At 56.6% G+C, this 13,936-nt stretch overlaps 1 protein-coding gene across 1 annotated transcript; it reads right to left on the bottom strand.

Annotated features, from left to right (window-relative positions):
- Nucleotides 1–1,155: 1,155 nt before the first annotated feature.
- Nucleotides 1,156–2,657, bottom strand: NKX2-4 (NK2 homeobox 4). The gene is made up of 2 exons (XM_068182982.1): nt 2,140–2,657; nt 1,156–2,024 (listed from the first exon to the last, which is right to left on the bottom strand). Exons 1-2 carry the CDS (start codon nt 2,504–2,506, stop codon nt 1,369–1,371), a joined length of 1,023 nt encoding a protein of 340 aa, XP_068039083.1. The 5' UTR covers nt 2,507–2,657; the 3' UTR covers nt 1,156–1,368.
- Between the last annotated feature and the right edge of the window lie 11,279 nt (nt 2,658–13,936).

Below are 13,936 nucleotides of genomic sequence, written 5' to 3'. Positions count from 1 at the left end.
GCAGGGAGAAATTCTCCCTCATGGAAAGGGGAGGGAGCCGGAGGGGTCGTCCCCGTGTGGCACCTGCCGCGAGGGGAAGGGAGTATCTTTCCAGAAGAACGCGGAGATTCCCTTCCTCTCCAGGTTCCCGCATGGGGCTTGGGGAGGGGTCTGGGAGTGGGTCTGTGGTCTTGCAGAGGCCAAAATCCCGATTTTCCACCTCAGAATCGTTCCTTCATGGCACAGCCGGGAGTGGAGCGGCCTCCGGGGCTGGGGAGCCCCGCCAGGGCTGGGGTTCAGCGGGTTCCCCAAGGATAGGGAAGCCTGGCAGAGGCAGGGGGGGGGACAGAATTAAATTCTTGGCAGCCGACAGGGAGGCAGAAAAAGGGATTTTGAGGTTGTCCTTCAGTCCATACACCGAGAACGAAGCAGTTGATTTGTGAGAACAAGGCTTCCTTTTATTGTTTAAAATAAAATTAAAATAAAAAATAAAATAAAGAAAAATTGCCGGAAAGTCCCGAGGAGCGTTTCCCGACGTGCGGGATTTCCTCGGAAAGTGGTGCGGAGATAAACCCCGCTCCGGCGCAGCGCATCCTCCGGCCCCGGCTGCTGCAGCGTCCGATTCCGGCGGGAAGCGGGGTCCAGCCCCGAGAATCCCCGGGCTCTCCGTCACTCCCGCAGGGCTCTGAGCTCGTCAGGAGCTGAGCCAAGGGCCGGGGGCTTGAGGCGGTTCCGCGGGACGCGCGCCCCGTCCACGCCAGGGCATTCATTAACTGCGCGGTATTTAATAACAACAACGAGAAAAACGGGGTTTTCCCCTTAAATCTGACCACCGGCGCTCCAGGGCTCTCCTGCCACGGCTCCCGCCTCAACTGAGCTGCGACTCAATTTACCTCGGACGGAGATAAGAACGGAATGGCATTCCGGGGCACCCCCACGAAATTAATTCGGCCGAGATGAGTTGCGCTTCAGAGGATTTATTGTGGCGCTCCGCGGGGCTGTCGCGGTGCGCGCCGGGGCTCCCGGGCTGCGCTACCGCCGGGGAGAGGGGCCGGGCCGGAGCGCAGCCCCGCGCTGCCCTGGCTGCCCCTGCCCTGGCTGCCCCTGCCCCGTCGGGAGGAGCTCTCGGCGGCCGGGACACGGAGGCGCGGACACGCGTGCATACCAACACACACACATTCACGCTGACCCACACTCGCGCAAGCACTCGGCGCTGCCGTCGGGGCGGTTTGTTCAAAAACCGGAGAGACTTAAAAAAAACTCGAAGGGAGGCCAGGAGGGGACCGGGGGTGGGGCGGCCGTCGGCGATCCCCGCGGGCACCGGGCAGGGCGGAGCGTCCGGTGCCGGAGGAGCGGGGCTGTCGGGGGAACACACACGGGACGCACCGATTACCACGTCCTGCCGTAGAGCAGGTTGGGGCTGACCATGCCGCCGTTGTAGTCGAGGCCGGCCGAGTCCAGGGGGGCCAGGGGAGCCACGGGGCCGTGCAGCGCCGGCGGGCTGGGTGACAGCTCCTCCAGGTCGGCCGCCTGCCCCAGCGAGCCGGGGTGCGGGTGCGCGGCGGGCGCGGCGGCGGCGGGGGCCGCGGGGGTGACCGGCCCGGGGCCCGGGGTGCCGTTGCCCGGCGGCGGGCAGGGTTTGCCGTCCTTCACCAGCACCGGCACGGCCACGCGGCGCGGCGAGGGCTGCTGGCACAGGCCGCCGCCGCCGCCGCCGCCGCCGTCGGGGTGCAACTGCTGGGCGGCCGCCTTGTCCTTGGCCTGGCGCTTCATCTTGTAGCGGTGGTTCTGGAACCAGATCTTCACCTGCGTGGGGGTCAGGTGGATCAGGCTGGCCAAGTGCTCCCGCTCCGGCGCCGACAGGTACTTCTGCTGCTTGAAGCGCCGCTCCAGCTCGTAGACCTGCGCCTGGGAGAAGAGCACCCTCCTCTTCCTCCGCGGCGCCGCGTGCAGCGGCACGATGGCCTTGGCGCCCTCGGCGATGCCGCTCAGGCCGCCCATGCCAGCCACGTTCATCCCCGCCGACGGGCCCATGAACCTGGAGACTGAGCGGGACGGCCTGCTCAACGCCGGCCGGCGCCCGCCCCGTCGGGGCCGCGGCTCCCCCTGCGCCCGGCCGCCCCCCTCCTCCTCCGCCGCGCCCCCCGCGCCCGCACTTACTGCTGGAGTAGCGGGGGTCGCCGCCGGGCCCGTACCAGCCGCCGCCCGCCGCCGCGCCGCCCCGCATCCCCTCGGGGTAGGCGGGCAGCTCGCCCACGTTGCCCAGCCCGCCGTTGCAGTAGCCGCCGACGGCGCCGTGCGGGAACTGCGAAACGCCGTGGGGCATGTGATAGGCGGCCGCGCCCGCGGGAACGTGCTGCGGGACGGCGGCGGCGGCGGGGGCCACGGACGCCTGGCGGTACGGCCCGAGGGGCGCGCCCAGCCCGCCCGCCCCGTCCATGCCGCCGAACTTCTTGTAGCTCTCCTCCATCGGGCTGAGGATATCGGTGACCGAGAAGGGCGTCGTGTGCTTGGGGCTCAGCGACATGGCGCGGCGGGGCGAGACGAGACGAGACGGGGCGGGCCGGGCCGGGCCGGGCGCTGCCGCCGGCACCGGCGAGCCGTCCGCGGCGGCGGCCACCAGCCCCGGGCGCCGGTAGCTCGCCGGTTCTTTTAGCCCGGCGCCGGGTTTACGCCAGACGCGGGGGGGCGGAGCGGCGGCGGGCGGCCCCGGCCCCTCCCCGCCTCCCGCCGGCCCCCGGCCCCGGCCCCCTCCTCCCGGCCATTGTCCTGCGCCCGCCCGACGGCTCTTAAGCCCGGCCACGCCGGGGCAGCGCCGAAGCGGCTCCGAGCGGCCCCGGCCCCTCCGCCCTCGCCCGTAAGTACATGCCCGTTCCCCCGATCCCCTCTCCACGGCGCGCGGCCACCCCCGGGCAGAGCGTCCCGGTGCGGCGCGGCTCCCGCCCGGCCCCGACGGCAGGAACCGGGCAGCCCTGTCCCCTCTCCCGGCCGGGCCCCGGCGCTGCACGGCTCCCGCCCGGCCCCGGTCCCGGCCCCTCGGAGCCGCTGTCGCGGGGTGTGAGGCCACCGGGGCCCCTTTAGAGCCGATGCTTCGTTTGCGATTGTGTTTTCGGATTTTTTTCGGTCGTTCTTCGTTTGTTCGTTGGTTTTGGTGCAACGAAAGGCTCTCCCGGGGCAGCCCGAGCCCGCGGGTGCGGTCCGGGCCGGCTGCGGGACTCGCTCCCCCGCAACGGGAAGCGGCTGCGGGGCTCTTGCCTCGGGACTCTGCGCCCGTCGGGGCAGCTCCGTGGGGCCGCTCCCGGGGCCGCGGGGCTGAGCAGGGTCTCTGCCGGGCTGAGAGGCCGGGGCGCGGCCAGACCGCGCGGCCAAAGCTGTCCCCCGCTCGCCGGGGCCGGGCACCGCCGCGACGGGGCGGGCGGAGCCTGTGCGCGGGGAGATGTGCCGGGTGCGCACCCAGGCGCGCCCGGGCCGTGCGCGGGGACCCGCGGGGCTGCGCCTTCCCCACACATTGATAAAACTCGGTGTGTTCAGTGAGCAGCCTCCCTCTAGAGCGGCACCGGTTCCCGAGCTGCTGCCGGTGTTTGTGCACGGACTCCCCTCTGCGGGGACAGAGGCCCGTTTTGGGGAGCAAGGGGTATCCCACACCCTCCAGACTGGACCCTTCCCTTCTCAAACCCCGTATTTTCCCTGATCTTTTTGGAGGCCAGGCACCTGCAGCTCTGTGGTGATTGTTAAAAATAAGAGATAAAAGATCAGAGCAAGCACAGTTTCACGTTTTAAACTTTGTGCTCCATGCTGAAACTCTGAGACCCCGGCGAGGGTCAGAAGTTAAACGGTCCCGAATCTCCACTCACTGCCGCCTAAATACCACCTTCCCGACAGTTCTATTCAGTCGCAATCTTTCTACCATTTGGGCAGAATTCCTGGCACCTCCATCCTTTTTTTTTTTTTTTCCTGCACTTCTCTTCCCCTCCCCAGCTCAAAATAAAATAAAATAAAATTAAATTTAAAAAAAAGCCTCTCTACATCCTTGTGGGAGCAGCAGAGCAGCACAGGGGCTGGGGACACTGCTGCCCCTCAGGGCAACCCAGCCCAGGGCGGGACACAGCTCTGTCCCTAGGGTCCGGGCCATCAGTGTCTCCAGTGGTACCAGAGAGCTGCTGAACAGTGTTTGAGCCCAGCTCTTTCTTCATCAGTCTTTCTCCAAAGGCTGATTTACTTTATTTTATTTTATTTTATTTTGGCACCTGGAGTTTTCCATCCCTACTGGAGCAGGTCCCCTCCTTTCTGGGGCTCACAGTCCAGGAAGGAGCTGATGAAACCTCCCTCCTCGGACACAGAGGTGCCCGTGTGCTGTTGGGGCAGGGGGGCCCTGCAGAGGGGATCAGGCTGGAGCCCCCCAGCCCTTCAGGGAGAGAGCTCTGGCAAGAACATGCAGCTTGGCAAAGCAGGAACTGTACCCTGGCAACGGATGGATGGGCGGATGGATGGGCGGATGGATGGGCGGATGGATGGACGGACGGATGGACGGATGGACGGATGGACGGACGGACGGACGGACGGATGGATAGATGGATGGATGGATGGATGGAAGAGCATGGTGTCCTTTTTTCCCTCTGAGAAGGGAGAGGCTGCTCCTGTTGCTGTAGGGACAATTTCCTGCAAGCCACTGGGACAGTTTGGGATCTCACTGAGGCATCAGTGCTGCTTTGGGGACAAACCAGACAGAATAAGGTGAAGGGCTGAGAGGGACTGGTCCTGTTGGTGTCAGACTGGCCCTGTAAGCTGGGATTTTGGGATGTGGCACAAGCGAGCTGGTTTGTAGGGATTCAGGGGACAGCCTCTGCACACACACCAGGACCCTGGACTGGGCACCTGGGGCACAGGGGGAAAAATCTGGCGATGGTGCCCCAGGACAGCAGCCCAGGCAGGGGGAGCCAGGGGAAAAGGGTGCCCCCAAATCCTGCTGCTGGAGCTGGGATGAGGAGCGATGTGGAGCTTCCCTGGTGGCAGGGCTGGCACAGGCTCCTGAGGGCTGGGCAAGATCCCTGGGGCACAGAGGCATCGCTGCATCCCCTGATGGAGCCCAAGGAGAAGCACAGCCCAGGTGTAGCTGGTAGAAATGCAGCCAGCAAAATGCCTCGTGGCCATTTTGCACTGAAAACACCCCAGAATTTTCCCCACATCCGTAACGTGATGTTTGGGATAAAAAGCATCACATCATTTCGGTGGTGGGTGTAAAGAAAATCCTTTTGATGTGGCAAATGTCTCACAAAAAAGCAACCCCCTGACCTTGAAATCTTTCTCGCTTATAGAGCATGTTTTTCTAACCTAACCCTCCATCACCTGGAGGTTCCACACAAAACAGGACTTCTGCCTTCCCTACCCTGGGAGGATCATGCTGCAGATTCCAAGTGAAGTAGTTGAAAAGCAAATAAAAAAAAAAAAGAAAAAAACAAAAACCAAAAACAAAACAAAAACAAAAAATCCAAACAACAAAAAAAAAAAACTAAAAAAAAAAAAAAAAAGAAAAAAAAACAAACCCCAAACACATAGGAAATGCAACAGCAAAGACCCAAGAAGCCAAACTCTTGGGTTTTAATTTTTGGGGGTGATTTTCCCTGCTCCCTGATTAGCCCCATTCCCCTAAAGGTCGCCCAGATCCCGGGCTGTGCAGAAGTTATTTCCAGGAGTGCAGATGTTATTTCCCAGCCCGGCTTGTCTCCCGGATAATAATGACACATTCGGGACTCATTTCCACACATAAGTTGTCCTTTGCTGTGCGAGAGCCCGTGCCTGTCACAGCGGAGGTGTTGACCTCGGTGAGCCACAATTGACACGGAGATGGAGGCTGATTTTTGGGGGTGCGTTTTTCAATAATCCAGTATAAATGCTAATTTATTCTCGGCCCGAAAGCGATGGTTTCCTGTAAATAATCAGCGGTGGCCTCTCTCTGCACGGTGACAGCGCTGTGGTGGCAGTTTGCCTTGATTCAGCTCTCACCAATAATTTGCAGAGATTAAAAGGGTCTCGGAAATGGAGGCTTAAGGAATTGCTTTCTAAAGACGCCGCGAGATTGGAAAAGGAACCCGGGGTTTCCAGCGCACTTTAAAACCATTTCCACGTAAACCCCGGAATTAGGAGTTTGAAGTGGCGCTAAATGGGCTGTTCGCAGGGAAGGCAAGAAATTAAGCCGGCACAGGGACCCCGCCGCTCCTGCGGCCGCCGCCTCTCCCTTGCCTGGGGAAGTCGAGCCCTGGACAAGGAACTGCGGGCTGGGATGCCCGGCAGGAATGCTCATCAGGAATGCCCACCAAGAATGGCCGGCGGTGGCACGGCCGCACCAGGAGACCCTGTGACAGGTCGTGTCTACCCTAAAGTCAGGTTTAGCGGCTGTTACCTCCCTGTTCACCCGTAGGGTTCCTTGCCCCTCTTTACATGACGATAATTGTCACGGCGTAATGTTTACCCTTGTGGTTGTAGATTTTCCTTATGCAGCTTTTTTGGGATAACCACCCCCCACCCCCCCCGCCCCGAGAACTGGTCTCACACACCCTTCCCTGGAATTCCTGCTTGCTGGATGGATGTGTTTTCCCGTGGGGCTTGGGTGGCAGAGAGGGGACAAGCCAGCTTTCATCCTGCCTGTGAAAAGAGGTGTTTCCAGCTACTGAGCTCCCAGGTAAATGTCTTGCGTCCTCAGATCCAGCTGGGAAAAGTTTCTGGAAAGGGAAAAGTGTGTGGATGGGAGCAAAGCAGGCTCCCGTGCAGGCAGCAGGAAAGCTAAATATCCCAGAGCTGCTTTTAAGGTTTTCCTAATTATTGAGGTGGCAGAAAATACTCCAGTGCTGTGTGATATTCCTGAGGCATCTCCTCCAGCTTTTTTCCTCAGATAACAGAACACAGGTGTTTCTCTGGCACCACAGTGCTCTGTGCCTGGATCCCTAATCCCCTATCCCCAATCCCTGATCCCTGATCCTCGATCCCTGACACCTGCCCCATTCCTGCCTGGCAGCAGCGTATGCCGCCGGCTCCTTTGTGCTGGGCCCGCTGCCTCTCTCCCTTTGTTGAGGCTGTGTTTTTCATTCCATATTGTTTTCCCCGTTTAATTAGTGGGAATAACAAGGGTGGCTTTCCCTGTGGCTGCAGCATAGGTGAAGGAACACCAGGAAAATCTGGACTCCTGAGTTACTCCCAGGTTTAAATTCCCTCCCGGTTTGTGCTGCTTGTGACTGCTCCTGCCTTTGGAATGGGAGCCCTTCCACATGGCCCATGGATGTTTTTCCATGAGTTTTACCTGGCCTGGGCTGTGGGATCGCCATGGAATTCCTGCCCGGTTTGGGACAGAAGGGACTGGAAGGACCCTCGTGTGCCAGGCTCCCTGCAATAGGCAGGATGCCAGCTCCAGATGAGGTTGCCAGGGTCCTGTGCAGCCTGGCTTGGAGCACTTCCAGGGTTATCCAGCATCCCCATGCTCTGTGTCAGCTGGGTTCAGTGCATGTCCAGGACACTGTGCTGCTGCTGGGGACTTGGGGTGATCTTTATCTCTGCCTCTGCTGCCCAGGAGAGATCCTTGTGCTGGTGGGGAGGGTGAAGGAGCCAGAGGCTGCCTGTGTCCAGCCAGGAAGTTCACTTCCTTACCGAGCTGGATCTGCACAAACCCCCAGACAAGCACATGGGTTTTCTTTGGAAAGAGGAAAATAAAAAGATGGAAAAAACTCCATTTGGGTTGTTTAGATACAGTGTGAGGAAGTCATTAAGTCGAGAGACTTTCTGAAGGATAATCTCCATGAATTCTAAAATCAGAGCAATATTCCATGTACAGTTAGGAGTAGCCATAGTGACTCAAGGCCCTGGAGCACCAAAGCGGGGAGAAATTCTCTCTTTTGGAGGAAAAATCCATCCCTCTTTTCTGTGCAACCCTGAGGAATAGGATTGTGTCCGATGGGTGCAGGACCTGACAGGGGAATAGGGAATATGTTTTTTCCCAGGGATGTGGAGAGCCAGGGAAGATGGTCCAGTGGTGCAGCTGTGGATGTGAAATGGGGATCAACTGGGATTATGGGATATTTATCCCCCTGCCAGTGGCAACTGAGGAGCAGTTTCAGGGTTTGCTCCTTGTCACTGGAGCAGAAGGAGCTGGAGCCCAGACATGGCAGAGGTGGGATAAACCTGGGACAAACCTGTGGGATCTGAGTTGTGACAGCCAGTCCTGATGTGGGATCACCTGAAGACGGGACCTGGCCAAGGGCCCCTGAGCCCCAGGCTGGCCCCTCATGCTGCTGAATTCTCCATGGTTGGATATAGACTCCTCCTAGCCCTGTTGGGTCCTGCCAGCAGCTCCAGAGCGTGCAGGGCTGGGAAACACCACACAGGCATCCTTTAAATCCAATTGAGGGACCCAGGGAGGCTGCGGGACAGCATCCTGTGGTTTGTGGAACAGCCTGGTGTGGAAGTTATACAGATCCTGGATGGGGAATGGCCGGAGCTGAGAATAACAGAGCAAGACGAGACAGGGTCAGGAGGAGTCTGTTAAACCAGATTTGTGAAGGATGTGGCCCCGAAGGAGACGAGTTCTGCTCTCAAACGAGCACGTGGTGGTGGGAGATGTCTCCCAAGCTTCCTCCGCAGAAATCCCTGCTGCTGTAGCCACCTTTGCTGGGATCCAAAGCTGTTCCACAGGGAAATTATCTCTGGGCTGTGGGAGGCACTGGCAGGATGAGTGCCCTGCTGATGCCTTCCCAGCTTTGGGAATCTGCTGCTCCGTCACCTGGAGCAGCATTCCTGTGTGGAACTCTGGGGTGCACAGTCCCTCATGACTGATGGACATTACCGAACCACTGTTCTGGGGCTCTCACTTGCACGAGTCAGCACTTTGTGGGGACAGAAATCCCTGGAAACATCCCATTGTTGAAGTGCTGGAACAAGCCACGCTTGGAAAAACTGCGGAGAAGTTTCACACTTGAACAAAGCCCCCGAGCAGATGTTGGAGAGGTGCTGGCCTCTTCCAGATGGGGTTAATAAAAGACTTCATTAGGTTAAAAAAAGAGGAAACTGAAAGTTAAGGACCTGCTCCTGCATGCCGTGCGTTTTCTCCTCCTCAAGGCCATCCTTTTTCCCACAGCCCGAGTTCCTGCTCCGTCTCATTGTTCCCTCCCGGTGCTGCCGTGCTGGCTCTGACCCGCCAGTGTCACGGCTCCCCAGCGCTGTTTGTCACCATGGAGTTGGCTCTGCAAGGCAGGAGTGGCATTTCAATAACTCAAAGCGCTGCCTTCCCTCCCTGGCACTGCCCGGCGCTGGCAGCAGGATGATCCCAAATGGATGCAAGGCTGAGGGACTTGGTCCCTCGCTTTGCTCTTTCCCCCTGAAGATCTTCCACAGTGGATGGGGAAGGGAGCGGAGCTGAGGGAGCTGAGGATGGAAGGAGACACGGATGCCTGTAAGTCCTCACTCTTATTTTCCTGCAGGAATCTGCCCTGCTCTGGAATCCTTGAGAATCATGCCTGAGCCCTGGGGTTTTTACTTTCAGGGCTGTGGATCTCGCAAGGGCAGGATTTGAGGTGTCCCATGGGGAGCTGTCCCCTGCTGGGCTCCAGGTATGTGGGATACACTCCCCAGTGCCCACCAGCACTGGGAACATCTGCTCAGGGAACAAGAGTAGAGCTGAGAGTTTTCTCAGGGAGTTCTTGGGTTTTGGCTCTTGCCAGGAGCCAGCCTTGATGATCCTAATTGATTTGATTTTGTAGTGGCAGGTCTGGTGCTGGGCTTGCCCCAGGTCTAACCCCTGCTCAGTCAGCCTTGGTTCAGGGGGAAGCTGGTAACTCTGTGCTGCTGAGCCCCTCTTCCATCCCTGGGAAAGGAATTGCTGCCCATGGGAGGTGTGTGACAGCTTCAGGTCTGTGTGACAGCTTTGTGTCTCTGTGCCAAACACATCCTTGTCCCCACTGCAAGGTGGGCTGGGAGAGGGGCTGGGAGCTGCCTGGTGGCCACTGACAGGGTCATTCTCACTAAAAATAGGGAAACAAAAGGTCCTGATGGATGAGGGAGAGGTAGGATGGATGTTGTCCCTTGCAGATGTGGCAGCCTGGTCAGACAGCGAGAAAACTAATTAAGTTTTCCCAGAATCATCTTGTGAGACTTTAGGAAGTTAAAGATAAACAACGATAGCTTGTTATTATAAACAACCTGCAAGTGTTGTTTTCCTACTATCTGTTTTCCTGTTTTTCTCAAAGATTGTTTATTAAAAAAAGCATTTTGTTAATTAACCAATCAAGTGAAATATATTAATTAATTGACCAATCTAGTCTATCTGTATCAGAACAATGTATAAAAAAGAAAATTCGAAGTAAAGTGGAGATGCTGTACAAACCAAACTTCTAGTGAGTCTGTATTGTTTCTTACTCAACAGCAACAGTCCCTGGGAAAGAGCAAGGCCTGGGGCTGGGCACGCCCTGTGGCGGCACAGGGACAGGAATGATTCCTGCCTGGCATGGGCTGTCCCTGCCCAGCTCCTGGGGGGACATGACAGGTTATTCCTCATTTCTCAGTGATTCCAGCTGAGCTTCCAACAGTTTGGGGCTCTGTAGTGTGATCACAGAACCACTGAGGCTGGAAAATCCCTCCCAGCCCATCAGTCCAAGCTGTGTGCGATGCCCACCTTGTCCCCAGCCCGGAGCATGGAGTGCCACCTCCAGTCCTTCCTTGGGCGCTCCGAGGATGACGACTCCAAACCTCCCTGGGCACTTCCAAGGCCCAACCACCCTTTCCATGAAGAAATTCCCTCTGCTGTCCAGGCTAGATCTGCCCTAGTGCCTGGCACATGGAATGCTCCCCACCCGGTGCTGGAATATTGACACAGCACCTTTGCCGTGCTCATTCTGGCGTTAAACTGCTAATTAATTATGACATTTGTGCTACTTCATTCTGCGCCCTGGATCTGCAGAACCTGGCAGGCAGTTAATTAGCTCTCTCTATGCAAAGGATACCGGGGAAAAAATAATTGCTTGAGGAATTGTCACGGCCTTCTCTCAGCAAGGTCCTACCTACGAGCTGTCTCAGAGCCTGCCGGAGCTGCACTCCCAGAGACACCTCTGTCAAAGGCCAATCCTTTGGAAGAGAGATTTGAAGGAAAAGGTTAGCTGGGAGATGTGACTCACTGGCTGTTATTTAGTGCTTGTAAGTCCAAGGGAAATCAATTATCTAAACAACTCCCGTCATGGAATGGGTTTCTTTATTATTTTCTAAATATGTTCTCATCTTTGTCTGCGTGGGGCTGTGTGCAGCTAAGCGAACCTGAGAGCGAGGGAGGAGTCCTGGCCTCTCACAACCGATGCCTGGCAAGGCTGAGGGGCTTCCCCATCTTTCTGGTTGTTTAAAAATATAATTTATATTCCAAAAGAGCTGTGGAGGGATGGTAGCCCCCAGTTTCACACTCCCAAATTCTCTTCACAAGTGTATCCTGGTTTCCCAGGCACACAAACGTGCCAAACCCCTCCAGGAGCTTCTCTGCAAGTGCGTTTGGGGTGGTGCTTATGGTACCTTCTGCCTGTGGGCAGATCTTGCTGATTTAGGGGGCACCTGTCCCCAAACCCCCCTCAGAGGGTTTGGCAGCACATCCCCCTGGAGCAGGACCCCCCGGAACCTGCTTCTCTGTTTCTCCCACCTCGGCTGCTGCTGGAACAAGGGGACCTTTCAGGTGCCTTCAATCCCAGACTATTCCACAATTCTAACCCAGATTTTTTTTCCAGCACACCAGGCGCCACTCTCCCCATTTTCTGCCTTCTCTAATGAGGAAAGGTCCGTGACCACAGCAAGCTCATCAGGATACAAGAGCAGGTTTTTACTTTGGGGCCGACAAAGACGAGGAGGAAACCAGAATAATGGAAATGGTGTTTGTGCCTGCAGGGATAAACAGGAATTTTCTTAACCAGATTGGAACCTCCAGCAGGTAACTTGCCCTCTGCTCCCCCTGTGAGAAAGTTGTTTTATTAGCAGATAGTTCCATGTTGAGGCTGCCACAGGAGTGTTGCAGTAATGGAGTTGACATCTATATAATGGAGTTGACATTTTATTCAAAAGGGAGAAGAAAAAGCTTTAACAAACAGGGGTGCCCCCCTCCCCCTTCCTTTCTTCCTGTGTTTTGCTGCCATCGATCACATCAAGCCACACAAACTTTGAACGGCCACCCGTGCTGGCAATTTAATAAAATTCCATACAGCTCTGGGTGCTTCAGGGAACGGGGTGGGGGACAATCAGCCTGCTGGGAACTTGAACTTGGCTGAGAAATCAAGGCAAGGGCTTTGTTCAGCAGCAAAGCACCACGATTCCAGTTGGTTCTCGGCAGCACGCTCGTGTTAATGCCGTGTGCTGGTCCCTGTGTGTGCTGGATGCTTTTGGGATAGGGAGAACAGGAATTCCTGGAAAACAGGGACTCCTGGAGAACAGGGACTCCTGTCCTCTCCTGTCTAAACTGCCCCAGGAATGGCTGCTGCTGCAGGTTCTGGGGTGATTTGGGTTGGAAAGGAAACCTCTCCCGTGTTCTCCTGGTTCAGCAGAGCAGGTTTGGGACAGCAGGGACAAATAGGCTCAGCTGGGCTCACGGAGGTGACAGAAGATGCCAGAGACAGGTGCTAGCTGAAATCCAGAAAAAAGATCCGGGATGGAAGCACCAAAGCACCCTCAGTGTATAACATTCCTGCAGCCATTCCTTCCCGTGGGGAATGAGCCATCTGGGATTCGTATCCTTGGTTTGGGTGAGCAGGGAATGACCCACAGTTGTCCTCTCTGGTTGTCCCTTGTTCTGGGTGTAGCAGAAGGATCACTGAGGGAAATCATGAGCTCCCAGCTCCCAAAATGCTTTGGGGAAGTAGAGTATTTTTAATTAACTCAAGTTAAAAGTCCCTTGGTGGCATCTTTCCCCTGGCGTGTGATTTAAGTCACACATCTTCCTTTCCCCCCTTCTGACAACTCGGTTGCTGCGGCCCATTGACATTTGTGTTTCTGATGTAATAATCAGATGCTAAAACACTGAGATTACATTTGGATCAACACATTTGGTTGTTAAACCCCGAAAGTAATTATCTTTTCTCATCTACAACGGATGGAAATATTATTCCATTAACCATTAAGCAGCTCTGAGCCGGGGCTGGTGTCACCATTGCAAGGCCTCCAGGGATTTTAACCTCAGCTTTTCCCCATGGCCAGAAACTTTTTGCAGAGCTGTGGGTGATCCTGGAGAGTTCACAGGTGGGAAGTGCCTCAAGTAGAATGAAGGTTCTCAAAACCTGGCCTTGAGCATTCCCAGGGATGGACACCTGCTAAAATCATGGTTAAATTCCTTTGGTTTTGTCTGGGTTTTCCTTGAAGGAAAACATCCTGCTGGAGCCCAAGCTCTCCATCTCTTGGTGCACTCAGCTCTCCACTTGGCTCCCCACGGAACAGGGATGCACCCAGGGCCCCTCAGGCACCCTTTGGAAGGGATTCCCGGGAAGGAAATGGACAAGGAAGTCAATAACTGCACGTGTTTGAAGTGGGACTTCAGCTCAGGGCTGGAAACACTTGAGGAAGCTCTGGCCACAATTAAGCACTTAATCAGGAGAGAGCAGCAATTTCCCGAGCGCAGGAACCACCGAGTGCAGATCCAGAGATGGGAGGGAAAAGTGTCTCTGTGGCAATTAATATCCCTTCTGCTCGGAGCCTGGGAATGGTCTCATGGCGTGACTTCTGTTGCACAGTGGGTGCCAGGAATTTTCAGAAACACGAACCTTGGTGCTTCAGATGCCGCTTGAGGAGTAAAACTGCTCCTCCCGTGCCATTGCTGCTCAGTGGTTCCTCTCCTACTGGCACTGCTTTCCCTCCTCTGAAGTAACAGCTGAAATTGTCTCTTCTTCCCCCCCAGGCACTGGCTGGAGACCCCACGCAAGCATTCCAAGGATAACAGGTTTCCCAGGCAGTTTTCTGG

This window comes from Anomalospiza imberbis, chromosome 3 (assembly GCF_031753505.1).
Source record: "Anomalospiza imberbis isolate Cuckoo-Finch-1a 21T00152 chromosome 3, ASM3175350v1, whole genome shotgun sequence".
In the NCBI taxonomy this organism is placed as follows: domain Eukaryota; kingdom Metazoa; phylum Chordata; class Aves; order Passeriformes; family Viduidae; genus Anomalospiza; species Anomalospiza imberbis.
This window is presented reverse-complemented; position numbering and strand designations above follow the sequence as displayed.

What these genes read in the sequence shown, in the direction of transcription:
- NKX2-4 (XM_068182982.1), bottom strand. Translation starts at nt 2,506, where the DNA reads ATGTCGCTGAGCCCCAAGCACACGACGCCCTTCTCGGTCACCGATATC. An exon ending in CGACCCCCGCTACTCCAGCA is followed by an intron (nt 2,025 to 2,139) that starts GTAAGTGCGGGC and finishes CGTCCCGCTCAG; the next exon opens with TCTCCAGGTTCATGGGCCCG.